The sequence below is a fragment of the Podarcis erhardii genome, assembly GCF_964252035.2.
Source record: "Podarcis erhardii genome assembly, chromosome: 13".
NCBI classification, from domain to species: Eukaryota; Metazoa; Chordata; class Lepidosauria; order Squamata; family Lacertidae; genus Podarcis; species Podarcis erhardii.
In genome coordinates this window covers 1,433,427-1,460,934 of record NC_138502.1, presented here as the reverse complement: position 1 = coordinate 1,460,934, position 27,508 = coordinate 1,433,427, and the positions used below count along the sequence as shown (strand labels likewise).

General features: G+C 50.1%; 1 protein-coding gene across 7 annotated transcripts in view; it reads right to left on the bottom strand.

The window, feature by feature from the left end:
- The window catches only part of TFR2 (transferrin receptor 2), a 52,414-nt gene that overhangs the window by 2,541 nt on the left and 22,365 nt on the right, over positions 1-27,508 (bottom strand). For 6 of the 7 annotated variants that reach the window (XM_081835660.1, XM_081835659.1, XM_081835658.1 and 3 more), the window contains 17 exons: positions 22,874-22,933; positions 22,550-22,772; positions 19,191-19,380; positions 16,489-16,629; positions 16,300-16,411; positions 15,117-15,239; positions 13,551-13,667; positions 12,801-12,940; positions 11,752-11,924; positions 11,438-11,557; positions 9,198-9,280; positions 8,227-8,290; positions 5,380-5,447; positions 3,260-3,336; positions 2,234-2,318; positions 320-547; positions 86-226 (listed from right to left, as the gene is read on the bottom strand). In XM_081835660.1, the coding sequence (XP_081691786.1) occupies positions 86-226; positions 320-547; positions 2,234-2,318; positions 3,260-3,336; positions 5,380-5,447; positions 8,227-8,290; positions 9,198-9,280; positions 11,438-11,557; positions 11,752-11,924; positions 12,801-12,940; positions 13,551-13,667; positions 15,117-15,239; positions 16,300-16,411; positions 16,489-16,629; positions 19,191-19,380; positions 22,550-22,772; positions 22,874-22,906 (2,118 nt within the window). In that variant the 5' untranslated portion in view covers positions 22,907-22,933. Of the gene's footprint in view, positions 1-85; positions 227-319; positions 548-2,233; positions 2,319-3,259; positions 3,337-5,379; positions 5,448-8,226; positions 8,291-9,197; positions 9,281-11,437; positions 11,558-11,751; positions 11,925-12,800; positions 12,941-13,550; positions 13,668-15,116; positions 15,240-16,299; positions 16,412-16,488; positions 16,630-19,190; positions 19,381-22,549; positions 22,773-22,873; positions 22,934-27,187; positions 27,229-27,508 lie in introns of those variants that run through there. The other variant, XM_081835663.1, reaches the window with a different exon arrangement.

Here is a 27,508-nt window from a genome sequence, read left to right as displayed (position 1 = left end):
CTATCAGGGTGGGGAAAGAGATTAGGACAACGGCTGCTATGCTCAGCCCCCTCGCCGTCCGCCCCACGCCTCTGCCTCGCCTCACCCGCATTATGCGGACGTTATACATGCGCAGGAGCCTCTCATTCTGCTCCTCGGAGCTGTAGATGTCCTTGCGTAGCTTGTCCGCCGCCCGCATGTAATCGCCTCTGGCCGAGTACATCCATTGCAGGGTCAGCCCTCGGCTCTGGCGGAAGCAAGCGGGGAGGTTGAAGCCTTTTAAAAGACGGGGTGTTTTGGTTTTTTTTTTTTCCGGGGAGGGGCGCAAGGCAGGCTTTACCTTCAGCAGCGCCGTGTATTCGTTGAAGCGAGCGATGTGCTCCAAGAGGACGTCCCCGTAGCACCAGTAGTCGAGGGGCAGGAGGTGGTCGTGCGTCAGCTTGATGAGCAAGTGGCCCACCACCTCGGCCACCGTCTTGGCCACGGCCGGCAGGCGCCCGTAGAGAGCGCGGTTGAGGTTGTCGTAAGTGTCCGCCATGGTGTTGAGGAACGGGTAGCGGCGGGAGTCCTGCGGGCAGAGAACCACACTGAGGTCGAGGGGCGTCGGTGAAGCTCCAGGAAGTGGAGAACTGGGGTAATGGGGGGGCTACTGTGTTTGTGGGGAGGTGCATGTGTGTCCACAGCCTTTCTCAACTTGTGGGTCCCCAGATGTTGTTGTTGTGGTTTTTTTAACTGTTTTATTAAATTTGCTTAGTAACATTATTATATATATTCTATAAACAAAGAATACAGAACACCATTCATACTACAATGCATATCTACATAGCATTAATATACAGTGGTGCCTCGCAAGACGAAATTAATCCGTTCCATGAGGCTCTTCGTATAGCGGTTTTTTCGTCTTGCGAAGCAAGCCCATTGACAGCTTAGCGGATTAGCGCTATTAGCGGTTTAGCGGCTTTTAGTGGATCAGCTGATAAGCGGCTTAGCGGCTTAGGAAAAGGGGGGGAGGGGGAAAAACCCACGGGAACTCGCAAGACATTTCGTCTTGTGAAGCAAGCCCATAGGGAAATTCGTTTTGCGAAGCGCCTCCAAAACGGAAAACCCTTTCGTCTAGCGGGTTTTCCGTCTTGCGAGGCGTTCGTCTTGCGGGGCATCCCTGTATATGGTTTCTGAAAAAGGGCTTACATAACAAAATCCATTCAAAATACCATCCGGTTTACTTCTTTTCTTTTCTTTTCTTTTCCCCCCTCCCCACTCCAACCCTCCCCCCGCCCCCCGGTCAAGCCTTCCTTCTTCATATCTTTATCCATGTACACAGTCTGTTCAATCAAGCTTGTATGTTAGGGTTGGCTTCCCCCCTTTCTATCCAGACGCTGTAAAAAGCCCATTTATTTGTGATTCTTTGGCATTTGTTTTCCCATCTATCCTCTGCCACTATCTGTGCAAATATTTCTGATTGTACGTATTCAAAAACATAATCATTCCATTTTTCCATATTCCATTTGGCCTTTTCTTTCCATCCCAGAGCAATAACTGCCATTCCAGCTAGAATCATAATCTTGTACAACTCTTGCTTATTACTTATTACTTTGTTATTTCCCAATATTCCCGAAAATAACAAATCCCTATTAACGTCTATGTTTATTTGAAATAATCCAGAAATTACCTTTATAATCTTTTGCCAATATTCCTTAGGTCCCCAGATGTTGTTGAACTACAACTCCCATCACCCCTAGCTAGCAAGGCCCGAGCTCAGGGATGATGGGAGTTGTAGTCCAACAACATCTGGGGACCCACAGGTTGAGAACCGCTGGTCTAGGAGCATAAGAGGGTGGCGAGATTGCTCTTGCAAATGCGCAGTCAGTGACCATGTTCCATACCCCCTCACCTCCCTATTTTTAGAAATCCTTTTTATTCCGCGTTCATGACAACTTGTGCTCACGATGTTAATGGGGCGGTTAGACCACAACTCTGCTTTCAATGCTGTTTGTAACTGTGGACGTTTTGGGGGCTTCGTTTCCAATTAGCATTTCCTGCTGAAATCCCGTAACTTTTCTGAAGATTCTTTTATCTGTCCCGAATCTTCCAACATTCAGATTCATTGGGTTTCCGTGAGTAGGAAGAGGGATTACTGTAATGCTCGCCATTTCCTTCCACAACTCGGTGTTCCCTCCAAATTCCCAAGCAGCCAATTGTTCCTCCCTACTAAAATGAACGCTGGACTGAGACAAAACGGGTTGGGGGCTCTCACCTCGGCGAAGGAGAATTCCACAGCAGGGACCCCCCCAAAGGAGGTGAAGGCGAAGGCGCTGCTGTCCATGGGAAGGGGGCGGATTCTGACATAAAGGAGAGCATAAGAATAAAACTGTCAAAAAAGTAAATAAGAGTAGAAGGGAAATGAAGGGATACGGTATATTGTATGGAGATTTAGTACCCCTTTGTGCATTTGTTCTCACTCCCTTTAAGGCAGCCATCTTTTTTTTACAGCCACATTGTTATTCGACTCTCAGCGTGGCTCATACAAAGTCAAAACTTGGTGGGTGGGTCCGGTTATTCGCTATATGCTCAGAGGCACCAACTTTCTCTTTTTAAATAATCATTACTTGCAGCTTTCTAGATGCTAGGCTGAAATATACTTGGAGTCGAGAGTGGATTTCATGCTCTTTATTCAGCTCGTAGTGGTGAGGAGGAATGGAAGTTCCCCCAGAATGTCTGCTTTATATACATTATTTACACAATGGGCCCCACGTGATTGGCCGATTCCGGGATTCACCTGTAGGCCAATCAGGTTGTGGATTCACTTCCACCTGGAGCTGGATTGGGTGGCTCTTGTGGACCAATCAGACTGCTGTATTCTGGATTCTATTGTTCTAGGACCAATCAGACTGCTGCATTCTGAATCCTATTGTTCTAGGACCAATCAGACTGCTGCCTTTTGGATCCTATTCAACTCAGTACATAACATAGACCCAACCATTGAGACAGATATCAGGGCTCAGCCCCGGCTCAGCTGAAAAGAAGCTCAGAGGAGCAGCTGGAGGGGCAGACCTGGGTTCGAATTCCCCCTCTAGGCTATGAAGCTCACTGAGTGTGACCTAAGGGGCCAATCCCTCACTCTCAGCTTGACCTACCTTACAGGGTTGTTGTGAGGATGACATGACATAAGTCATCTTAAGCATTATGGAGGAAAATGTGGGATATCAATGCAATAAGTAAGTAAATAAACAGCAAGAAGGGTTGGACGGGGAAGTCAAAGACCAAGACTGTGAGCTCTTACACCTCCGTCTCCCAGCGCTGACCCTGTTCGGTCACCTGGTCGAAGATGCTTTGCCCACTGCGGCTGGGGCTGTCCACCTGCAGGAGAGAGAACAAGAGACCAGGAGGCAAAGGGTCAACCCTGCCTCCCTCCGAACCTGTAACTTAGAAAATTTTTCGCTCCATAAGACACACTTGACCATAAGACGCACCTAGTTTTTAGAGGAAAACAAGGAAAAAAATATTCTGAATGAAACAGTGGATGTAAGGTTTTTGTGGTTCATGCTGTGGCCACAGACATGTGATCTGATGGTGAATTTGGGGTGACCCAATGCAAAAATCCGGAGGATCCAGGGGCTTTTACCTCCCTCCTCCCAGGCAGCCTCACTTATCTCTCTTGCGATCCCACCGATCAGCTGCTTCCTTTCAACACTCCCTTCCCTCTTGTTTGCCTTAGTGTCTTTTCCGTAGCTGGAGCAGTTTTTTGCTCCTCCTTTTCTTCTAATTTCTCTCCTTATTGCTTTGGTCTTCCTGTTTCCCCCCCTTTGCAAGTTTGCTGTCTTTACCTCTCTCTTCTCATCAGCAAACGATCAGCTGCTTCCTTTCAACACCCCTTCCCTCTTTCAAAAAAAAGAAGCATGATCTGCTTTTTTGCCCCTGGGCAATTCGACTCCAGGGACCACACATTCGCTCCATAAGACGCACAGACATTTCCCCTTGCTTTTTAGGAAGAAAAAAGTGTGTCTTACGGAGCGAAAAATATGGTAACTACGAACATAAGATAGAATCATAGAATCATAGAATCCTAGAGTTGGAAGAGACCCCAAGGGCCATCGAGTCCAACCCCCTGCCAAGCAGGAAACACCATCAGAGCACTCCTGACATATGGTTGTCAAGCCTCTGCTTAAAGACCTCCAAAGAAGGAGACTCCACCACACTCCTTGGCAGCAAATTCCACTGTCAAACAGCTCTCACTGTCAGGAAGTTCTTCCTAATGTTTAGGTGGAATCTTCTTTCTTGTAGTTTGGATCCATTGCTCCGTGTCCGCTTCTCTGGAGCAGCAGAAAACAACCTTTCTCCCTCCTCTATGTGACATCCTTTGATATATTTGAACATGGCTATCATATCACCCCTTAACCTCCTCTTCTCCAGGCTAAACATGCCCAGCTCCCTTAGCCGTTCCTCATAAGGCATCGTTTCCAGGCCTTGGACCATTTGGGTTGCCCTCCTCTGGACACGTTCCAGTTTGTCCGTGTCCTTCTTGAACTGTGGTGCCCAGAACTGGACACAGTACTCCAGGTGAGGCCTGACCAGAGCAGAATACAGATAAGCCCTACTGGATCAGGCCAACAGCCCAGCCAGCCCAGCATCCTATTCTCACAGGGCCACCCAGGTGCCCTTTATGGGAAGCCTGCAAGCAGGATCCAAGCACAAGCGACCTCTTCTCTCTTGTGGTTTCCAGCAACTGGGATTCAGAAGCATCGCGTCCTCCAACTGTGAAGGCACAGCAAAGCTATCCTGGCTAGTAGCCCTTGCTAGCCCTCTCCTTCTCCATGCATTTGCCCAATCCTCTTTCAAATCCTGTGGGAGGGAGTTCCACAGTCTAACGCTGTGCTGCATGCAGAAGGACTTCCTTTTTAAAAAATACATCTTTATTAATTTAAAATAAATACGTTTGTGAGAAAGCAGATGTACATTCAAGTAAACAAACATACATACAGTTAAACAAATAACAGAAAAATCAAACAAATTGCCACACTATAAGATGCAAGGAGATTAATATAATTATCATCGTATATGCTCCTGATACTGAACACAATTATAAAACTTATAGAGAAGAAATTTAAAACTGACTTCCAATTAATCTCGCAGAAAGACTTCCTTCTACCTGCCCTGAATTTTCCAACGCTCAACTCCACTGGATGTCCACCGTGTTACTTTATAAATCTTGAACCGCTGTTTGGAAAACCTAGGAGTGTAGGCTCCCTACCACCTTCCCATCCCAGGCACCCCATAACTCATCTGCCGTGCCCCCCTCCCCGTCCTGCCCCCCTCCCTGGGAACCCTGGAGCCCCCTCCCCCCAGGTCCAGCTGCTTCAGACCCCAGACTCCTGGCGGGGGGGGGGGGGGAGATGGGCTTACCTGCTTAATGATGCTTTCGATGAGGCCGACAAGTGCAGGGCTGGTCTTGGCGAAGAATTTGTCGTCTCCTGGAGGGTGGGAGAGAAGACAGAGGCTGAGCACCAGCATCAAGACTCTCCACCCCACATCTCTGCTGTTGTAAACAAAATCTGCCCTTTTTCCCCTTATGGGGTATCCAAGAGCCCGTATAGAGTCCTTACGTAGGTTCCCTATTGGTAGGAGAAGATAACAGAGGCCAGCCAGAGAATATTGAGAAGCAAAGCAGCTGGTAAGCCTGATCTTTATTGATCTGTTGCAACAGGGTGCTCCCTTCACACGCAGGAAAGGAGGAATCCAGAACCAAGGTGTGCCCGCCCTTATATAGACATTTTAAATTCCCTGCCCTGGAGCAGAAGACCTCCCCTCCATACATCATACCTACATCACTGAAAAGACAGTCTAAAACAGAAATTTGAATTGCAGATAGGTAGCCGTGTTGGTCTGCCATAGTCAAAACAAAATAAAAAAATTCCTTCCAGTAGCACCTTAAAGACCAACTAAGTTAGTTCTAGGTATGAGCTTTCGTGTGCATGCACACTTCTTCAGATACACAAACAGGCCAAACCTTACGCCAAAGGATAAACGGACATAAATCTGACATCAGGAATCACAAGACAGAGAAACCAATAGGAGAACACTTCAATCTCCCAGGACATTCTATACAAGATCTCAAAGTAGCTGTTCTATTACAAAGGAATTTCAGAAATAGACTGGAAAGAGAAGCTGCTGAATTGCAACTTATTACCAAACTTAAAACCATGGAGAGACCTGGTCTGAACAAAGACATTGGATTCTTATCTCATTATACATGACAAAGCCATTTTTCACCTTCTCACCCCTTGCTTTTTCCTGTAAGACCTATTGCAGTCGTTAAGAGTCGTCAACAGGCTCATCACAGCTATCTGCCAATCACCCATTCCCACCACCCTTCTGAGTAATACCCCTCCCCACCTTCTCACTATATAGAAGGGTCTGGTGACTTCTGTTTCAGTGTATCTGAAGAAGTGTGCATGCACACAAAAGCTCATACCTAGAACTGACTTAGTTGGTCTTTAAGGTGCTACTGGAAGGAATTTGAATGTTGTTTTTCTCCTGTCCTTGTTTATCTCCTGTCTGGCAGGTTACTTGATTGGATTGCCGGGGGGGGGGGGGGAGCCTGGCCAGTCTTTTGTAATGATAAATACTTAGTTCCTGGGCCAGGTCACAGGCTCCCACCCTATTCATATCTTAAATGTGCCCTTAAGACAGGATTTGTGAGGAAAGAGACAATGGGGAGGTTTCCCACTTTGACCTTGCAGAGAAAACATTGGCTCAGTTTAGGAATCAAAATGGTTCCAGGTCGGTCTTCCTGTGCTGATCTATGTACGTGCTTGGCTGGCACATTGATGAACATTATCACACTGCCCCTCTTATCTCCCCAGCTCCCTTCTCCTTTCTTCAAATCCCCCCTTGCCCTCTCTTGCAAAAGGCCAGATCCTCTGCTCCTTCGTAGCTCAGCAGCAGCTCCTGCCCAGGCTCAGTCCAAGGTTGGCATCTCCAGGTAGCAGAGCCCTGCATCAAACCCTGGAGAGTCGCTGCTGCCAGTCTGAGTAGGCATTACTGAGCTAGATGGGCCTCAGTCAGTGATCTCGTTTAGATGGAGCTCAATGGTCTAATTTAGAGAAAAGTCCCAAATGCTGCCATATTTCCTCATGAGGGACTTTTCCCATCCCCTTGACCAGGGGTCAGCAACCTTTTTTAGCAGTGAGCCGGTCCACTGTCCCTCAGACCATGTGGGGGTCCGGACTATATTTTGAAGTAGAAAATTCAAAACAAATTCCTATGCCCTACAAATAACCCAGAGATGCATTTGAAATAATAAAAGCACACGTTCTACTCATGTAAAAACACCAGGCAGGCCCCACAAATCACCCAGAGATGCATTTGAAATAAAAGCACACATCCTACTCATGCGAAAACACCAGGCAGGCCCCACAAATAACCCAGAGATGCATTTGAAATAAAAGCAGACATTCAACTCATGTGAAAACACCAGGCAGGCCCCACAAATAACCCAGAGATGCATTTGAAATAACAAAAGCACACATTCTACCCATGTAAAAACACACTGATTCCCAGACTGTCCACGGGCCGGATTGAGAAGGCGATTGGGCCGCATCCAGTCCCCGGGCCCTAGTTTGCCTCCCCCTGCCCTTGACTGTTTTGGTTGCCCTTTTCTGAACTTCTCCCAACTCTGCAACATCCCTTTTAAGGTGAGGCGACCAGAACCATACACAGTTATTCCAAACGCGCCATGGACTTGTATAATGGTGTTATAGTGATGTATGGAAGTGAGAGCTGGACCATGAAGAAGGCTGGTTGCCGAAGAATGGATGCTTTTGAATTCTGGTGCTGGAGGAGACTCTTGAGAGTCCCATGGACTGCAAGAAGATCCAACCTCTCCATTCGGAAGGAAATCAGCCCTGAGTGCTCACTGGAAGGACAGATCCTGAAGCTGAGGCTCCAAGACTTTGGCCAACACATGGGAAGAGAAGACTCCCTGGAAAAGACCCTGATGTTGGGAAAGATGGAGGGCGAAAGGAGAAGGCGAGGACGGAGGACGAGATGGTGGGACAGTGTTCTCGAAGAGACCAGCATGAGTTTGACCAAACTGCGGGAGCCAGTGGAAGACAGGAGTGCCTGGCGTGCTCTGGTCCAGGGGGTCACAAAGAGGCGGACACCACTAAACGACTCAACAACAACAACCACCATGGTCTTATGGATGCTGCTGGATTCCTTCCCACAAGGCCCCCTCCTTTCCCCACTCACCCAGGACTACGTTGTCCAGGCTGATATAGGCAGCGGCCTTAAGGTGCAGCATCGTCAGATAGCCCTGGGAAAGGAAGGAGCAGGATTTAACAGAGGTGGGCTTGAGCTTGGAGGGACTTGTGAATAAGACCACTCAGCCACAAGAGGGACAAGGCATTGGGAAATTGGGGAGGGGGGGTCGCCTTCTAACTCTATGATTCTGTGAAAAATGTCTCCTTGCTACTCTTCCTTCTATGACAGGAAGGGGTCCATAGCTGTCAACTTTTCCCTTTTCTTGCTATGAAGAGATCTTAGCTGAGCCCTCCCCTGAACTGGAAACTGCATTTCCAGCCAAAGGTCCAGGTTTTAAAGCTCCCATTCAAAGTGGGTTTTTTGAATTTTTTTGTTGCTTTCCCCAGGGAAAATGTGCATATTTTTTGTTTCTATGGAAGCCGCCCAGAGTGGCTGGGGAGGCCCAGCCAGATGGGTGGGGTATAAATAATAAATTATTATTATTATTATTATTATTATTATTATTATTATTATTATTATTTTACCGCTGGATTCGGAGCCTGGAAAGCACAGCACAAAAGAGAGTCTGGCTGAACCCAGCTGAGAGATTCTCCCTCCCCCCCTTCTCCAGGCTGAAAAGGAAAAGCTTCCCAGAATTTTAAAAATGTTAATTCTTGGACCTTTATTCCAGCCACGTTCCATTGCAGTGTGCTATGTGCAAGATTTCTGAATAATAATAATAATAATAATACAATTTTATTTATAACCCGCCCTTCCCGGTTCAGAAAACCTAATTGAGGCAACAAAAAACAGCATAAAATACAGTGTAAAACATGAATAACAATAAATTCAGGATTCAAAAATCAATTTAGGGGGGAAATCCATCCGATACCCCCCCAAAAAACCCACCCCAGGTGCCCCCCCCCAAACCCACCCCTTTTCTGTTTAAAAGCCCCAGTTCATTCAAGTGTCCTGCTCACCTCAAGCCACTCGGTGGAGCCCACGCTGCCAAAATCACCAGCATCCCAACTGGCAAAGAGCAAACTTCTCCGGAGCTGGAATCCTAAAGTGGTTGAGGAAGAACAGGGATGGAGATTCACTTACTATCTGTTTCATAAAGTCCATACGCTGCTTGATTGTAAAACAACCACAGCAACAACCCTCAAAGTGGGTTAAAGCAATAAAATTACAGTGGTGCCCCGCAAGACGAACGCCTCGCAAGACGGAAAACCCGCTAGACGAAAGAGTTTTCCGTTTTGGAGGCGCTTCGCAAAACGAATTTCCTATGGGCTTGCTTCGCAAGACGAAAATGTCTTGCGAGTTCCTGCGAGATTTTTTTCCTTTCCCCCCCTTTTTTCTAAGCCGCTTATCCGCTAAGCCGATAAGCCGCTAAAAGCCGCTAATAGCGCTAATCCGCTAAACCGTCAATGGGCTTGCTTCGCAAGACGAAAAAACCGCTTGACGAAGAGACTCGCGGAACCGATTATTTTCGTCTTGCGAGGCAGCACTGTATCATTTATGTATGACTGTGCGGATGTTATTGGCCCAGAGATGGAAAGAAGATAAAGTCCCTGACCAGAGAAGAAGGGCAGATTAAGTGCCGTATTTTTCGCTCTATAAGACGCACCAGACCATAAGACACACCTAGTTTTTGGAGGAGGAAAACAGGAAAAAAAAATATTCTGAATCTCAGAAGCCAGAACCGCAAGAGGGATCGCCGCGCAGTGAAAGCAGCAATCCCTCTTGGTGTTCTGGCTTCTGGGATAGCTGCGCAGCCTGCATTCGCCCCATAAGACACACACACATTTCCCTTTACTTTTTAGGAGGGAAAAAGTGAGTCTTATAGAGCAAAAAATACAGTAGATGGATTATGCCGAAATGGCTAAAATGACAGGAAGAATCACAAATCAGGAAGGCCAAAATGTTAATAAGGAATGGGGGAAATCTATAACTTATCTTAAAGACCATTGTAAACAGTTAAAATCATTAGTAGGATTGGAATATCACTTGTAGTTTAGTAGTGAATTTTGGATACAATGGAGAGGTAAAAGATTTGGATTATTCTAAAAGATGCAGGAGGAAATGATTAACGATAGGATCCACAAAGGGGAGGAGGGAAGTCCAAGAGATTCCTTGGAATCTTGTTTTTATGTTGTATGTTGGATATGTGAATGTAAAATTTTAATCTGAAAAACCAAATAAATAATTTTTAAAAACCACAATAAAATTATCGGTAAAAACAGGAAAGATAACTCTTGGAAACGTTCAAAAGATAAAAGCAACAATAAACTATAAACAGATCAAATCACATATTGACATCTTACATGTCTAGATGGGCTTGTCTAAATAAAAATGTTTCTAGCAGGAGCCAAGAAGAGCCCAGCGAAGGCGCTTGCCTGATTTCAATAGGCAAGGAGTTCCATAGAGTAGCTGCTGCCACGCTAAAAGATTGATTTCTCATGTGGCACCCATTTGAAGAAGCTAAGTGGGCACATGTGGGGTAAGGAGACTGAACCAAGGTGTCTACTTGGCATAGCTGTCAACTTACAGATTTGAAAATAAGGGACCAGCAGCCTCGAAAATAAGGGATCAGCAGCCAAAATAAGGGATTTTAGTCAACCAGCAGCCAAACGAAGCCTCAAGCGGTGGTTCCCACAGCGCAGCAACCCGGCAACGGGGATGCAGCAAGGAAAACCACCGTCCCCTCTCCGCTGGGAAGCGCTGAGCAAAGGCGAGTCCCCAGGCAACGCGGCCGATTTGATTGGCACAAGGCATGCAAGCTCCGCCCCCCAGTCGTTCTCAGACTCCTTATTGGGTGAGCAACGCAGCCGAGCAACACAGTTGGAGCCTCCCTCCTCCCTGGCCGGCAGGGAGGGAGGGAGGGAGAGGAGCTGCTCCCTTTGAAACCCGGGAAATTTAAGGGACATCATCAATAAGGGACAGCAGCGGGAAACAGCACTCGGATAAGGGACTTTCCCACCAAATAAGAGACAGTTGACAGCTATGCTACTTGGCTACTTTCAAAACACCCTTCCTTAAAACCGTAACAGTCAGGTTCCTTGGCCGCCTCTCTCTCCCCCCCCCCCCACCCATCAGGTCCTTCCTCAAAGCCACATATTTTGTTTCACCCCTCTTAAGCCAGCCATCTTTTCCTACAGCTACATGGCTATTCCATGCACTTCCCATTACTGCTCCTCCCTCCTGCAGCAGTCCTACTCACCGTTTCTCACCATAGCTGTGAAAGTGCGGGCCAGCTCCAGCAGGATGGCTGTGCCCACTCCGGAACGGGCAGCCCCCGGACCCAGGGAATCCCGCTGGGCCCCCACGATGACATAATTATCTAGCAAAACAAGGCATGGATGGAGGTGAAAAGGAAAAGCTCCCTTCGCATGAGATCCGCAGTTCAGCCTCCCCAAATATTGTTTCCCCTTTCGGAAAACATGGGAGTTCTGAGCACCCTACGCCTTAACCCCCATGCGCCCGACCTCCCACCACCTGCAAAACTCTTGCCCGGGAAACCCGGGAGCCACGTACCGGGTTCGAATCTACCCTCGATGCACCCAAAGATGTTGTTGATCATCACGGATTGCTTTTGGTTCTGAACTCCCAGCTGCAGCTGGAAGTTGGGACCCCCGGGTCCGAGCCGGTATGGGACGTCGGGAAGGCGCCCCTTCCAGGCTTGCGGGGCAATGGGGCCTGTCAGCTGCCTGCGAGGAGAACCCTTGTGAATCCACAGGCCGATCTTTCAAGGGAGGGCCGCAGGACCCCAGGCTGATTCTGGAGACCATCATAGAATCAGGATTGTAGCGTTCGAAGGGACCCCCAGGGGCCATCCAGTCCAACCTGCTGCAATGCAGTAATCCCAGCTAAGGAATCCCTGGCAGATGGCCAAACTACCCCAGAAGGAGCATGACATGTCCCTCATCAGAGGTAGCGCCCCTCCCCTAATGCCCCATATAAAAAGATAAAGGGACCCCTGACCATTAGGTCCAGTCTGGGGTTGCGGTGCTCATCTCGCTTTATTGGCCGACGTACAGCTTCTGGGTCATGTGGCCAGCATGGCTAAGCCGCTTCTGACGAACCAGAGCAGAGCAGCACACGGAAACGCCGTTTAGCTTCCCACCAGAGTGGTACCTATTTATCTACTTGCACTTTGACGTGCTTTCGAACTGCTAGGTTGGCAGGAGCAGGGACCGAGCAACGGGAGCTCACCCTGTCATGGGGATTCGAACCGCCAACCTTCTGATCGGCAAGTCCTAGGCTCTGTGGTTTAACCCACAGCGCCACCTGCGTCCATATAATGCCCCATATAGTCCATGCCAAATATTTCTTTGTCCCCAGCCCTTTACACCCACACTCCATTCCAACCTTCACCTAGGCAGGAAAGAGGCATGTTCACAGCAAAAGCACTTGATCAGGGGGCGGGGCAAATCTGGGGAAGGGGCGTGGCCTGGGCCTTGGGGCGTGGCCCGAGGGCCAGGTAGAGAGGCCCCAGAGGACAGCATTCACCCCCTCCCCAGCCATGCCCTCCAATTTGCTTCCCATCACACCCCACCCCTCGAGGAACCCTCCGCCCAACTCACCTGAGCAGGCGGGCAGCCACGTTGGCGCTGACTGGGTGTGCGGGGATGGAGGGGAGTCCCGAGGACTGAATCGGAGGGAATTGGGTGTGGTTGAATGAAGGGAAGCCGGGGCTGTAGGGGTCTCCGGCCCCCATGTGGACCTGCGAGTACGAGAGAAGGATTGGGAACGCTGAAGGGGAGACTCCACATTGAGGAGGAGTCTATCCCAGTATCCTAGCTGCTGGGGAGCAGCGATGGAAGAGGGCTGCTGCTTTCGACAGGCTGTTTTAGTTTTGCAAAACTAACCTGTAGAATCCGAAATCAGGAGGAAGCAAAATTCCAAAAAGACTGGAGTACATTTATGGAGCATACAAATAGTAACTGTAGAAATGTGAAGACTCTGGCAGGATTGAAATAAATCTTACGATGTAGATAGGATTGGATTCAATAAGAAACTGGGGGAAAGTAACTCACATAAGAAAACCTGCTGAAGGGAGGGAAGTCAATGCTCAGCAGAGTGTGGGGAAAGAATGTGGGTAAATGACTGCTGAATTTTACTGTATTTTGTTTGTTTGTATTAAATGAAACACCAATAAAAAGCATTTAAAAGAACAACAACGAAGGGCTGTTTTAGGGCTTCCTGGCTGGGAAAGATGGTCCAGAACCACAGGGAGGGTCTCTCTACTTAAGCCCCCAACCCATCTCCCTCCCTCCCTCTCTCTCTCTCTCTCTCTCTCTCTCTCTCTCGGTCCCAATGAAGGCTGTACTCACATGTCCGTAAATGCTTGTGTTTGGAGACAGCCCCAGCTTGCGGGGGTCTTGTGGGACATCAGCGGGGTCCGGGTAGATGAGAACTCCCTTGGCTTGCGAAGCCTCTGCGTTGGCCACCTGGGACAAAGAGAAGCTGGGAGCTGCAGAACAATGGGCACCTCTTTGATTTCTCACACAACAATCCCTCTCGACCATCAAAGAAAACGGATGCCCATGCCCCCAGGCCACGCTGCTCTGATTCACCTCTCCCAAGTCCCCCCAAGTCCCTTCAAGGCAGCCATCTTTTTTGACAGCCGCGTTAATATTTAGGGAAACTGCGGCTTCCATCGTATCCACCAGCGCTCAATACCTCCCCTTCCATCAGTTCCACAAAAGTCTACCCTACAAGCTGGAAGGTGGGCAGAGGAGGGCAACCAAGATGATCAAGGGTCTGGAAACCAAGCCTGATGAGGAACGGTTGAGGGAGTTGGGGATTCTTAGCCTGGAACAGAGGAGACTGAGAGATGATAGGATTGCCATCTTCAGGTATCTAAGGGGCTGTCCCCCAGAAGATGGAGCAAGCTTGCTTTCTGTTGCTCTGAAGCGCAGGGCCCGAACCAATGGATTCAAAAGGCAAGAGAGACGGTTCCAGCTCAATATCGGGAACAGACTCTCTCAGAAGATGGTGGACTCCCCTTCATTGTTGTTGTTTAGTCGTTTAGTCGTGTCCACCTCTTCGTGACCCCATGGACCAGAGCACGCCAGGCCCTCCTGTCTTCCACTGCCTCCCAGAGTTTGGTCAAACTCATGCTGGTAGCGTCAAGAACACTGTCCCACCATCTTGTCCTCTGTCCTCCCCTTCTCCTTGTGCCCTCCATCTTTCCCATCATCAGGGTCTTTTCCAGGGAGTCATAGAATCATAGAGTTGGAAGAGACCACAAGGGCCATTGAGTCCAACCCCCTAAGAGTCTTCTCTTCTCATGAGGTGATCAAAGTCTTGGAGCCTCAGCTTCAGGATCTGTCCTTCCAGTGAGCACTCAAGGCTGATTTCCTTCAGAATGGAGAGGTTTGATCTTCTTGCAGTCCATGGGACTCTCAAGAGTCTCCTCCAGCACCAGAATTCAAAAGCATCCATTCTTCGGCGATCAGCCTTCTTGATGGTCCAGCTCTCACTTCCATATATCACAACTGGGAAAACCAGAGCTTTTACTATATGGGCCTTCGTTAGAGGTTTTTAAACCGAGGTCAGATGGCCATCTGTCAGGGATTCTTCAGCTGTGCATTCTAGTGGGTTCAATTAGATGGCCTTTTCCAACTCTACAATTCCATGGTTCTACACCTCATGAATCCTGTCTCCCCATCCACCCTTCTTGCCCTTCAATCTGGAGGACACTTTCCTGAAATCTGGTGTTTCCAGGTGGCCCCCCACCAAGGTTTCTGGAACCAGACATCTTGGAATATTGGCCATGCTGCCTGCTTGGGCTACGGGAACTGTAGTCCAAGCAGATCTGGAGGGCCACAGATGATACTCCCTGCCCATGGCCTCAACCCTTTTGCAGAGGGTCACATTCAGGAGCCCAGCCTCACCTTCTCGGCGTAGCTGATCTCCCCGATCCGGACGATGACGAGGTGGCCTTGGGGGTTCACTCCGTGCTGCTTCAGCGCCACAAAGTCCTCCCGGCGCCCATAGTTGGCGAAGACCAGGCCCCCCTGCAGACAGACAGTGGGGTGAAAAGGAAAGGCTGGGGCACAGCTTGTCCAAAGGACCATATCCTCCCCTATGAACCTGCCCTGAGATCTTCTGAAGAAGCCCTTCTCTCGGTCCTGCCACCCGCACAGACCCGCTTGGCGGGGTAGGGCCTTCTCAGTGGTGGCTGCTGCCAGACAACTTTGGAACTCCCTCCCTAGAGAAGCCAGATTGGTTCCCTCCTGGCTGGTGGGACACAGCCAAAGTAGTTCTTCACACAGCGCAGAGGAAAACTATGGAACGGTGTGAGAACAGGAGGCTGGGCTAGGTGGCCTCATCCTGCAGGGCGTTTGCTACGTTCATACGTTCTTAAATTGGTTGGAAGTCACAACGTATCTATACTTTTTTAAAAAAACCAAATGTTTGTATTTTTTAACTTCCTTCCCTTTTAAGAGCAAGCATCTTTTTTGACAGGCGTATTGATATTCTGGGTTGCTGGTTGTGGTCACAGCTGGCAGCCAGAAGCACGATTAAAACTATCCACCTGCCCTGTCTCCTTTATCTATCTCAGGCAGAGAAAAAGTGTTACCAACTGGGAAGACCAGTGTTGGACAGGGGTTAGAGCAGGGGTCAGCAAATTTTTTCAGCAGGGGGCGAGTCCACTGTCCCTCAGACCTGGTGGGGGGGCCGGACTATATATATTTTTTTTTGGGGGGATGAACAAATTCCTATACCTCACAAATAACCCAGAGATGCATTTTAAATAAAAGCACACATTCTACTCATGTAAAAACATGCTGATTCCCAGACCGTCCACGGGCCGGATTTAGGAGGAGTTTGGGCCGGATCTGTCCCCTGGGCCTTAGTTTGCCTACTCATGGGTTAGAGCGTCAGACTAGGACCTGGGAGAGACCAGGGTTCAAATACCCTTGGACGAATCACTGCCTCTCAGCCTAACCTCCCCTACACGGTTGCTGTGGGGATTAAATGAAGAAGGGGGGGAGATTATGTACATGCCACCTTGAGCCCCTTGGAGGAAAAGGTGGGGTATAAATTCAATAAATAATAAAGAAATGATTATACCGTGACGGTGCCGGAAGCGCTGTAGGGGCAGTAGACCTCCGGGTCCTCCAGCGGCAGTTTCTCCACCACGACCCCATTTGTGTCCACCCGCTGCAGGAAATTGGGGCGCAGGCTGCGGGAGAAGGACAGAGGGTGCTGAAAGAGCTGTCCCTGCCAAACAACCCCCCCGCCCCAGGGGCCTTCACTGACCGGTCGGGGCGCTGCAGCCCCACATAATGGCTGTCGGTCCAGCTGTGGTCCAGGCCGTAGGAGCCGAAGGCACTGAGGACGTGGCGGGAGAGGGTGTCCAGGCGAGGGGAGCCGGGCGGGTGCGGGGATTCGCTCATCATTCTGCGCAGAGAGAAGGGGGAGAAATGTTCCACGAGAGCAGAGCCAGCGGCCCATCAAGCCCAGAATCCTGTCTTGACAGTCGCCAGGCACCTGTGGGGAAACCCGCAAGCAGGATTCGAACGCAAGACCGACACTCTCCCCGCCTGTGGTTTCCAGCAACTGGTAGTCAGGAGCGTTGCTGCTACTGATATTCCTTGTTCTGCGCTGTGTGAACAAGGACTTTATTTTATCTATCCGGAATCTCACAACATTCAGCTTCAAGGGTTGTTCATGAGTTCTGGGGTTACGTTTCTCTCTCTGCTTTCTCCCTGCCAGGCATTATGTTATACATAAACGCCTATCGCGTCGCTTCCCACACGCCTTTTCCCTGAGCTAAAATGACTGAAATATACTCAAGAGTCGCAAAGTGATTTCATGCTCTTTATTCAGCTCATAGTGGTGAGGAGGAATGAATGAAAGTCCCCTCAAAGTATCTGCTTTATATACATTATTTACACAATGGGCTGCACATGATTGGCTAATTCCAGAATTCTACTGTAAGCCAATCAGGTTGTGGATTCACTTCAATCTGGAGCATGATTGGGTGGTTCCTGCCAACCAATCATACTGCTGCATTGTTCTAGGACCAATCAGACTGCTGCCTTTTGGATCCTAATGTTCTAGGACCAATCAGACTGCTGCAGTTTGGATCCTATTCGACTCAGTACATAACAATGACTTTCAGAAGACATCTGAAGGCAGCCCTGAATCCGGAAGTTTTGTAATGTTTGAAGTTCTACTGTGTTTTATATATGCTGTAAGCTATCCGGAGTGGCTGGGGAAACACAGCCAGATGGGCGGGGTAAAATAATAATAATAATAATAATAATAATAATAATAATAATAATAATAATCCAAAACACTGCAACCTGTCTTCACAGCAGGGTCATACCATCCCCTTGATCATTTGAGCTGTCCTTTTCCAAATCTTTAGGTAAAGGTAAAGGTAAAGGACCCCTGGACTGCTAAGTCCAGTCAAACTTGACTATGGCGTGTGACATTCATCTCTACTTTCAGGTAGTTTGTCTGCAGACAGATTTCCAGGTTATGTGGCCAGCATGACTAAACCGCTTCTGGCGCATGGAGGACTGTGACGGAAGCCAGAGCGCACGGAAACGCCGTTTACCTTCCCGTCACAGTGGTACTTATTTATCTACGCGTGTTGGTATGCTTTCGAACTGCTAGGTTGGCAGGAGCTGGGACAGAGCGACAGGAGCTCACTCCGTCACACGGATTCGAACTGCTCAAGAGGCTCAGGAACACAGAGACAGGGACCTAGGCTGCATCCAAAAGAATCCTGGGAACTTTAGTTTGTTAAGTTTGGAAGCAGGCTGGAAGCTGGCAACCCAGAGACCTGCCTGCTCTGTGCTGGATCCAGAGCTGCGATGAATGGGGAAGCAAGATCTTTTGGGGGTTTTTTGCTGTGAGCCCCTCCACCCTATGCTCAGGTTGTATATATGTGTCAATAAAACAACATATCCCAAGGACACCACAGTCTCCGATGACTTTCGTTCCAAGGAAACCAAACCCTAGATAAGCGCTTGAAGGAACCCCTCAATTGTCTCACAACTCAAGAGACTGAGGTGGCGTGTAATACTGTGTTATTCAGCTTGCTATATGGCGCTGTGCTCCAAACCACTGAGCCTCTTGGGCTTGCTGATCAGAAGGTCAGCGGTTCGAATCCCTGCGATGGGGTGAACTCCCGTTGCTCTGTCCCAGCTCCTGCCAACCTAGCAGTTTGAAAGCACACCAGTGCAAGTAGATAAATAGATACCACTGTGGCAGGAAGGCAAACAGCGTTTCCGTGTGCTCTGTTTTCCATCACGGTGTCCCGTTGCGCCAGAAGCGGTTTAGTCCTGCTGGCCACATGACCCGGAAGCTGTACTCGGAAAGCTGTCTGTGGACAAACACCGAAATGAGTGCTGCAACCCCATACAGTAGTTGCCTTTTACTAGACTTAACCGTCCAGGGGTCCTTTACCTTTAACTTTACCTATGTTATGGCAGAAACAAATGTACAGTGGTACCTTGGGTTACAGACGCTTCAGGTTACAGACTCTGCCAACTCAGAAATAGTACCTGGGGTTAAGAACTTTACCTCAGGATGAGAACAGAAATCGTGCTAAAGTGGTACCTCAGGTTAAGAACGGTTTCAGGTTAAGAACGGACCTCCAAAACGAATTAAGTTCTTAACCCGAGGTACCACTGTAATTAATTGTGTGATTCACAATTAACTTCAAAGCATTTCGGTAGAAGGGAAAGGTGGGAAAAAACCAAGAAAATAATGATCTATGTAACATCCACCACCACCAACAAAAAAAGCGATGGCAGCTGTCACTCGTATTCGCCTGCATGGTTTCCGATCCTCTACTCGGGCAAACACGCAAATGGTGGTACAGTAATTCCTGATTCCTGTTTCTGATGGAAACTCCGTCGTCCCTGGAGTCCCGTGGCCCCACGACACCCCCATCAATTTGTTCCACGTCTTTCCCACAATTCTGGGGTGAGGGGAAAGGACCTCACCTGATGGTCCCTTCAATCTTCTCCTCATTGAGGTACTTCTGGAACATCTCTCGCAAGTCAGCCCAGTAGAGCGGGGCTCCCCTCTGGCCGTCTTCTGCCTCGGGGGGGCTCTCGTCGTTCACCACAGCCAGGTAGTCTCCGCAGACCATGCAGGAAGAGCCTCGGGACAAGACGTACCCCAGGAGGAAGGCTGAGGAGAGCAGAGGACAGAGGGGGGCAGTCAGGCTTTAAAGCAGAGGGTTAGTAGGGTCACAGGGCAAAAGGTGCACCGGTCACCCAAATTTAAACGCAGAAGTTTCCCCATAGCCTAAAATGTAGGGATACCTGGAGGCCTTACTAGAAGCTGGCTATGTTAGGACTCATCCACACTTACCTTTCTGTGTCCAAGCGCTCCCCCCCCCACTGCTTTCCCCCCAGGAAAACCCACTCTTTAACTCTGACTCGGAACAAACAGCAATTTGGGTTGTCTGTGAATTGCTGTTTGCTCCATTGAGCTTTAAAGAACAGGTTTCTGTGGGAAAAGTAGAAGGGGGGAAGCACTTGGACGGGGACCTGTGCCTAGAAATTCAGAGCAAAGGTAAATGTGGCTGACCCCCAGAAATGACTGCACCTGTTTCCCTTCGAAATGCACCCAAGCCAGCAGTGCTTCATGTGGCTGTAAGTTCCACAGGTTAACCGTGCACCAAGCCTTCCTTCCCTTTGCCCTGACTTCTTCAGCTTCATCAGACAATCCCGCTGGGTTTAAGTCCTATGAGAGAGTGAGAGAGCTCTTTCTCTAGGAATCCTGGATCAGGCCAAAGGGGACCAGCCTAGTCCAGCACCTGGTTCTCACAGCGGCCGACCAGATGCCCCAGGGGGAAACCTACAAGGAGGATATATGAATATGTGAAGAGACCTGTCCAGTCAGGCCGGGACGTGGGCTTTTGGGCTCAGAAGGGAACAGAATGCCTATCTAATAGCTGAGTCCAAAGGGCTCAGTGGCCAGGAGAGGAGTCTGTGGGCAGGATTTGTAACTGGGTGGAGCTCAGGGCATGGAGGCCGCAATTGGGAGGAAGGCCAGGTAGAGAGGGATTTGTGGTGGGTGGGCAGAGCTACCCAACCATGGGTGGGGTCTATGGAGGAGTCAGAGGGAGAGAGACCACTTGAACCTTGGAGGAGAAGGAGTTCCTGCCTTCACCTCCCCACACCCTCTTAGGAAGGGGTGTGTAGCTCAGCCGCTGGTAGAGCGGCTGCTTGGCATGCAGAAGGTCCCAGCTGACAGGAAGTCCTCCCTCTGATTTCTTCCAGAGGTGCTGCCAGTCAGTGTCTGGCTAGATGGCCCAGTGCAACGGTTCTCAACCTGTGGGTCCCCAGATGTTGTTGGACTACAACTCCCATCATCCCTGAGCTCTGGCCTTGCTAGCTAGGGGTGATGGGAGTTGTAGTTCAACAACATCTGGGGACGCACAGGTCGAGAAAGGCTGGCCCAGAGGGTCTAATGGGCAGCACATGGTTAATCTGTGGAACTCCCTCCCACAGGAGGCAGTGATGGCCAACAGATAGAATAGCTCTCAAAGAGGATTAGACAAATTGACAGAGGCGAAGAGGACCACCAGTGTCTCCTAGCCAGGATGGTTATGTTCGGCCTCCAGAGTTGGAGGCAGTGATGCCTCTGAATCACAGTTGCTGGAAACTGCAGGAGGGGAGAAGACTCTTGGCCTCTGTGGCTGCTGTGACAAAGGGATGCTGGACTAGGTGGTCCATGGGCCGGATCCAGCAGGCTCTCCTTGTGTTCTTATGATTCAGGATGCATACACACCATAAGGGCATCTGTCAGGAGTGCGTGCAGGAGCCAGGCCCTGTGATCAATAGGACTTTGCAGGACTGGGGCTTTCCTAAGTTGGTTCTGTAGAGGCCTCACTGGTGAGGCTGACTGGTAACTCACAGCACCTGGTGGCAAGAGCCAGGAAGGGATACAAGGTCAGCATTTCCCTTCGGCTCTTTGCCACAGCAACACGCTTCCTGACTTCTTGCTTCTTGATCCTCGGACCCCTACTTCGTGACTCCTTGCTTCCTGATCCTCGGACCCCTGACTTCGTGACTCCTTGCTTCTTGACCCTCGGACCCCTGACTTCGTGACTCCTTGCTTCTTGACCCTCGGACCCCTGACTTCGTGACTCCTTGCTTCCTGATCCTCGGACCCCTGACTTCGTGACTCCTTGCTTCCTGATCCTCGGACCCCTGACTTCGTGACTCCTTGCTTCTTGATCCTCAGACCACTGACTTTGTGACTCCTTGCTTCTTGATCCTCAGACCCCTGACTTCGTGACTCCTTGCTTCTTGACCCTCGGACCCCTGACTTCGTGACTCCTTGCTTCCTGATCCTCGGACCCCTGACTTCGTGACTCCTTGCTTCCTGATCCTCGGACCCCTGACTTCGTGACTCCTTGCTTCTTGACCCTCGGACCCCTGACTTCGTGACTCCTTGCTTCCTGATCCTCGGACCCCTGACTTCGTGACTCCTTGCTTCCTGATCCTCGGACCCCTGACTTCGTGACTCCTTGCTTCTTGATCCTCAGACCACTGACTTCGTGACTCCTGGCTTCTGGACCCCCGTTCCTGCTCCCACCCCGCCATCTTGCCCCTGGTCCTGCCGTCCCCAGCCAGGACTTCAATCGCCCGTGAACCGGACCCTGACAACATCATAAGAGCCCTGACAGATCAGGCTAGTGGCCCACCAGATGGCCCCACAAGAAACCCACAAGCAGGACTCGAACACAAGAGGGTTTCCAGCAACCTTTCGATCACATGGCTTCCCCCAAAGAATCCTGGGAACTGTAGTTTGTTAACGGTACTGGGAATTGCACCCCTTTCTGGGGTAAAATTGCAGTATTCCGGCTTCTTTGTGGGGACCATGTGCTTGAAATGTATATGGCAGATTCCTTGTTGACTCTTCAGTGAATTACAGTGGCACCTTGGGTTAAGAACTTAATTCGTTCCGGAGGTCTGTTCTTAACCTGAAACTGTCCTTAACCTGAAGCACCACTTTAGCTAATGGAGCCTCCCGCTGCTGCTGCGCGATTTCTGTTCTCATCCTGAAGCAAAGTTCTTAACCCAAGGTACTATTTCTGGGTTAGCAGAGTCTGTAACCTGAAGCGGCTGTAACCCGAGGTACCACTGTATGAGAAGCTTGGCTCCCAGGGAGATGAACCTGCCCTTTTGTGTAAAGCACCCACAGATGGCACTATATAATTCCTAATATTTTGCTATTTATATTTATATAACAAATCCTTATGATCGCAATAGGATTGCAACAGAGCCTCTGCACAAGGGAAGCCTGGGCAGAGCTCAGCCCCGGGTCCAGATCTGATTCCTCTCACCCACAATGAAGACCAGGAGTCCCACGAGCACGAGGCAGACCAGGGCTTTCCAGCGATACTTCCACGGGCACTGCGCCATGTCTCCTGCCTTCTCGCCGTCCCGGTTGGCCCCGGTTGGCCCCTCAGCCTCCACCACCTTCATCTGCAGTCCTTCGGGGTCTCCGTCACCCTCGGGCATCTTGCGGTAGATGGAGTAGGATCGCCGAGGCAGCTTCTTGTTCCTCTGGTAGGGGGGTGAAGAGGAAGAAAATGGGGAGTCGGTAAAGAGGGGGAGTCAGGCCACGGCCCTCAGACCCAGCCAGGTCGCCAATATCGCAGCCTTACCGCGTCCCGCAGCCGGGATCTCCAGAAATCCATGCCGTCTGGTTTTGCGCGGTTCCCGCCCTGCGGAGATGCAGATGTTTGGCAGCTTCCAAGAATGTGAAACGAGATTTCCGCCAACCCCACCCGCCGCTTATCAGGATTATCACTGCCACCATGCCATCCATCCCTCCCTCCAAGCTACGTGGGGGGGAAATGGGTGGTTTTGCAGACGTGACTAACCAATGGGGCCTTATTATCGGGGACGCTGCCTCGGGGACTCTTATCAGGCCCTGCACAGGCAGGCAGCCCACCCAGCTGGCCTGGCGGAGGCACCTGTCGTGCACGTACCACTTCCTCCGTTCTCGGGGCCAGGGTCAAATTTGCTTATTTCATTAGAACAGGAAGGCTGGCTGCATCAGCTCCTGCGGTGTGGGAATCCCTTGCAGGCGACCGCAGGGCCTGGAGACAGGCAGCCGGGTTATGCAGCCACAGCAGTGACCAGAGGAGGAATGACCACTGGGAGGAGCGAAGGGAGAAGAGACAGCACGGGGCATCTTCAGCAGCGCAGCCGGACACCTTCATTTCCCCTGGCCGCAGCAAGACACGTCTCTCCCGTATCAGTCTCTGCAGCCACAGCAGGCATTACAGTGGTACCTCGGGTTACATACACTTCAGGTTACAGACGCTTCAGGTTACAGACTCCACTAACCCAGAAATAGTGCTTCAGGTTAAGAACTTTGCTTCAGGATGAGAACAGAAATCAGGCTCCGGCGGTGCGGAAGCAGCGGGAGGCCCCATTAGCTAAAGTGGTGCTTCAGGTAATAATAATAATAATAATAATAATAATAATAATAATAATAATAATTTATTTGTACCCCGCCCATATGGCTTGGCTTCCCCAGCCACTCTGGGCGGCTTCCCAAAAAAATACAGTGGTGCCTCGCAAGACGAAATTAATCCGTTCCGTGAGGCTCTTCGTATAGTGGTTTTTTCGTCTTGCGAAGCAAGCCCATTGACAGCTTAGCGGATTAGCGCTATTAGCGGTTTAGCGGATCAGCTGATAAGCGGCTTAGGAAAAGGGGGGGAAAAGGGGGAAAACCCGCAGGAACTCGCAAGACATTTTGTCTTGCGAAGCAAGCCCATAGGGAAATTCGTTTTGCGAAGCACCTCCAAAACGGAAAACCCTTTTGTCTAGCGGGTTTTCCGTCTTGCGAGGCGTTCGTCTTGCGGGGCACCACTGTATTAAAATACTCTAATACATCAAACATTAAAAGCTTCCCTAAAGAGGGCTGCCTTCAGATGTCTTCTAAAAGTCTGGTAGTTGTTGTTCTCTTTGACATCTGGTGGGAGGGTGTTCCACAGGGAGGGCGCCACCACCGAGAAGGCCCTCTGCCTGGTTCCCTGCAACCTCACTTCTCGCAGGGAGGGAACCGCCAGAAGGCCCTCGGAGCTGGACCTCAGTGTCCGGGTAGAACGATGGGGGTGGAGACGCTCCTTCAGGTATACAGGACCTTTAGGGCTTTAAAGGTCAGCACCAATACTTTGAATTGTGCTCGGAAACGTACTGGTTAAGAACAGTTTCAGGTTAAGTACGGACCTCCGGAACGAATTAAGTACTTAACCTTAGGTACCACTGTATAACCTTTCAACAGTTTGACTTCACCCCCAAAGGAGCGCTTCTCCATTGTCTGCGGAGACAGACGGATGCTGGCCAGCAACACTCAGACACATATACATCTATTGGTGAGGGATGCTCCATCCAGCTCAATACCACCTACACTGACTGGCAGGGTTTCAGGCAGGGGGTGTTCCCCCCCCCAAGTCCTACCTAGAGATACCATTGGAAATTGAACATGGGACCTTACGCATGCAAGGCTCTGTTGCTGAGCAGTGGTTCTTTCCTTAAAACAAACCCAAGATTCTAGTCCTCACTGAACAACGAGAGCTGCCTTTGGTCCACCGAGCTCAATATTGTCTACACCGAGTGGCAGCAGCGATACCTCTACATATCAGACAGGCTATCTCTCCCAGAACTGTGTCCAGTTCTGGGCACCACAGTTCAAGAAGGACACTGACAAACTGGAAGGTGTCCAGAGGAGGGCAACCAAAATGGTCAAAGGCCTGGAAACTATGCCTTATGAAGAACGGCTAAGGGAGCTGGGCATGTTTAGCCTGGAGAAGAGGAGGTTAAGGGGTGATATGATAGCCATGTTCAAATATATCAAAGGATGTCACATAGAGGAGGGAGAAAGGTTGTTTTCTGCTGCTCCAGAGAAGCGGACACGGAGCAATGGCTCCAAACTACAAGAAAGAAGATTCCACCTAAACATTAGGAAGAACTTCCTGACAGTGAGAGCTGTTTGACAGTGGAATTTGCTGCCCAGGAGTGTGGTGGAGTCTCCTTCTTTGGAGGTCTTTAAGCAGAGGCTTGACAACCAGGAGTGCTCTGATGGTGTTTCCTGCTTGGCAGGGGGTTGGACTCGATGGCCCTTGGGGTCTCTTCCAACTCTAGGATTCTATGATTCCCAGTCCTACCTGGAGACGCTGTCAGGGGTTGAACCTGAAACCTTCTGCATGCCAAGCGGGTGCTCTCTGCCTTTGAACTACAGCCATATTCTCCACTATACCTGCTTCTGCCTGCCCCTAACACACACCGCCCCCCATAGTCATCCCTTCCTATATCCAGAATAACCTGCCTTGGAGGAAGGGTAATGGAAGAACAGGCGCAATGAGAAGAGAATAAAGTTTATTTTGCTTATTTTTCTATTTGTATCCCACTTTTTCCTCCAAGGATCTCAAGGTGGTGTACAGAGCTCTCTGCCACCCACACCCATCTATAAACCCTAAATACAGAGTGTTTCATGGCTGAGTGGGAGGATTTGAACCCTGGTCTCTTTGGTCCCAGTCCAGTGCTGTAGCCACTACACCAGCCTGTCTCTCTCTTTCGGGCAGCCCCCGGCTTCTCTGGGGCTAGCATTCTTCTCCAATGAATGCACTCTTTCTCTCTCTCTCTCTCTCTCTCTCTCTCTCTCTCTCTCTCTCACACACACACACACACACACACACACACAAAGAGCAGGTTAAATATTAGTTCCTGTGTGTGGTGAGTCAGGAATTCAGCTCTGTTGCCTCAAATACATATATTCACTCCTCCTCCCGGCAAAACTAAAGAGTCCTGGATCTTGGCCTTGCCAATTGAACCCCATAAATCCTATTTCCTTTTGGGGGGACCCAGGAATCCTTATATTTAAGGCACCTTTAACCAGCTGGGACCTGCTCCCAATCAGGCAGGAAGTTCAGGAGTTCTGGATCTGAGTCCCCAGAAATTACCCCTTATTTGGGGGGAGAGGGGTCCCCAGTTTTTACACCATGGCCTTCCAGACTCTGCCTCTGGTGTTTCCTGGGCTTTGAGGCTCTCTCCTTGCGGGGCCTGCCCACCTCCTGCAACCTGATTCCACAAAGGTGGAGGTAAAAGTTATCTTATGAATAAAAAATAAAAACCCTCCATTTGCCGGCTCAAAGTGGTTTTTATTTCCCCTCGCACCAGGATCCCCACACCACAACACAAAAGTGGCAAAGGCCATTCCAGAAGTTGTAGGTGAAGTCTGGCCAGACAGGAATTAGATCAGCTGTAGCCTAAAACAGCAAGAGACAGTGTGGTGCAGTGGTTAGACCATGGGTAGGCAAACTAAGACCTGGGGGCCGGATCCAGCCCAATCGCCTTCTCAGTCCGGCCCGCGGATGGTCCGGGAATCAGTGTGTTTTTACATGAGTAGAATGTGTCCTTTTATTTAAAATGCATCTCTGGGTTATTTGTGGGGCATAGGAATTTGTTTATTTCCCCCCAAAAAGTATAGTCCGGCCCCCCACAAGGTCTGAGGGACAGTGGACCGGCTCCCTGCTGAAAAAGTTTGCTGGCCCCTGGGTTAGACTTTTGAACCAGGACCTGGGAAGGATCAGGGTTCAAATCCCCCCACTCGAAGATGAAACACACTGAGAGACCTTGGGGGCCAGTCACCCTCTCGCCCAGCCTAGCCTACTTCATGGGACCGTTGTGAGGATTAAATGGTAAGGAGGAGAACCTTGAGCTCCTTGGAGGAAAAGGTGGGGTACAGACAGACAGATATATGGGGGCACCAGGTTGGGGAAGGCGAGAGAGATTGGGTGTGAGGCATGCCCAAGCGATCCCCTGACGTGGCACTTGATTGAGATCCCAACCTTTAAGCCTAAGCCCTTCCCCTGAAACAAACAGACCAGAAGAACCCCTCCGCCGCTCACTCCCTTCCATGCCCAAAGCCCCTTCCCCTCCATCCATCCGTCACCCCGAAGACTCACTGATTCTTGGGGAGGCCTGGCTTTGTGGAGACGTTTTGGGTCTCCTGCCCCTCTTTTGCTCCCTTGCTGAGTTGCTCCTCCTCCCTCCGTCCCTCGTGGGCCAAACTTCCAGGTCACTCAACCCAGCCCCAGAGAGGAGAGACTGACCTCCCTCTAGCCAGGGGTGGGGTGGAGGCAGGGAGGGTGTGAGCGTGCTTGTGCACATGTGCCGGGGTGTGCCCACGCAGCCCCACCTCCCTGACCCCCCTCCCCATTTTTGCCTTTTGCAGATTAGCCTTTAATAATAATAACAATTTTCCCAGGAGTGATGTCTAGAAGTGA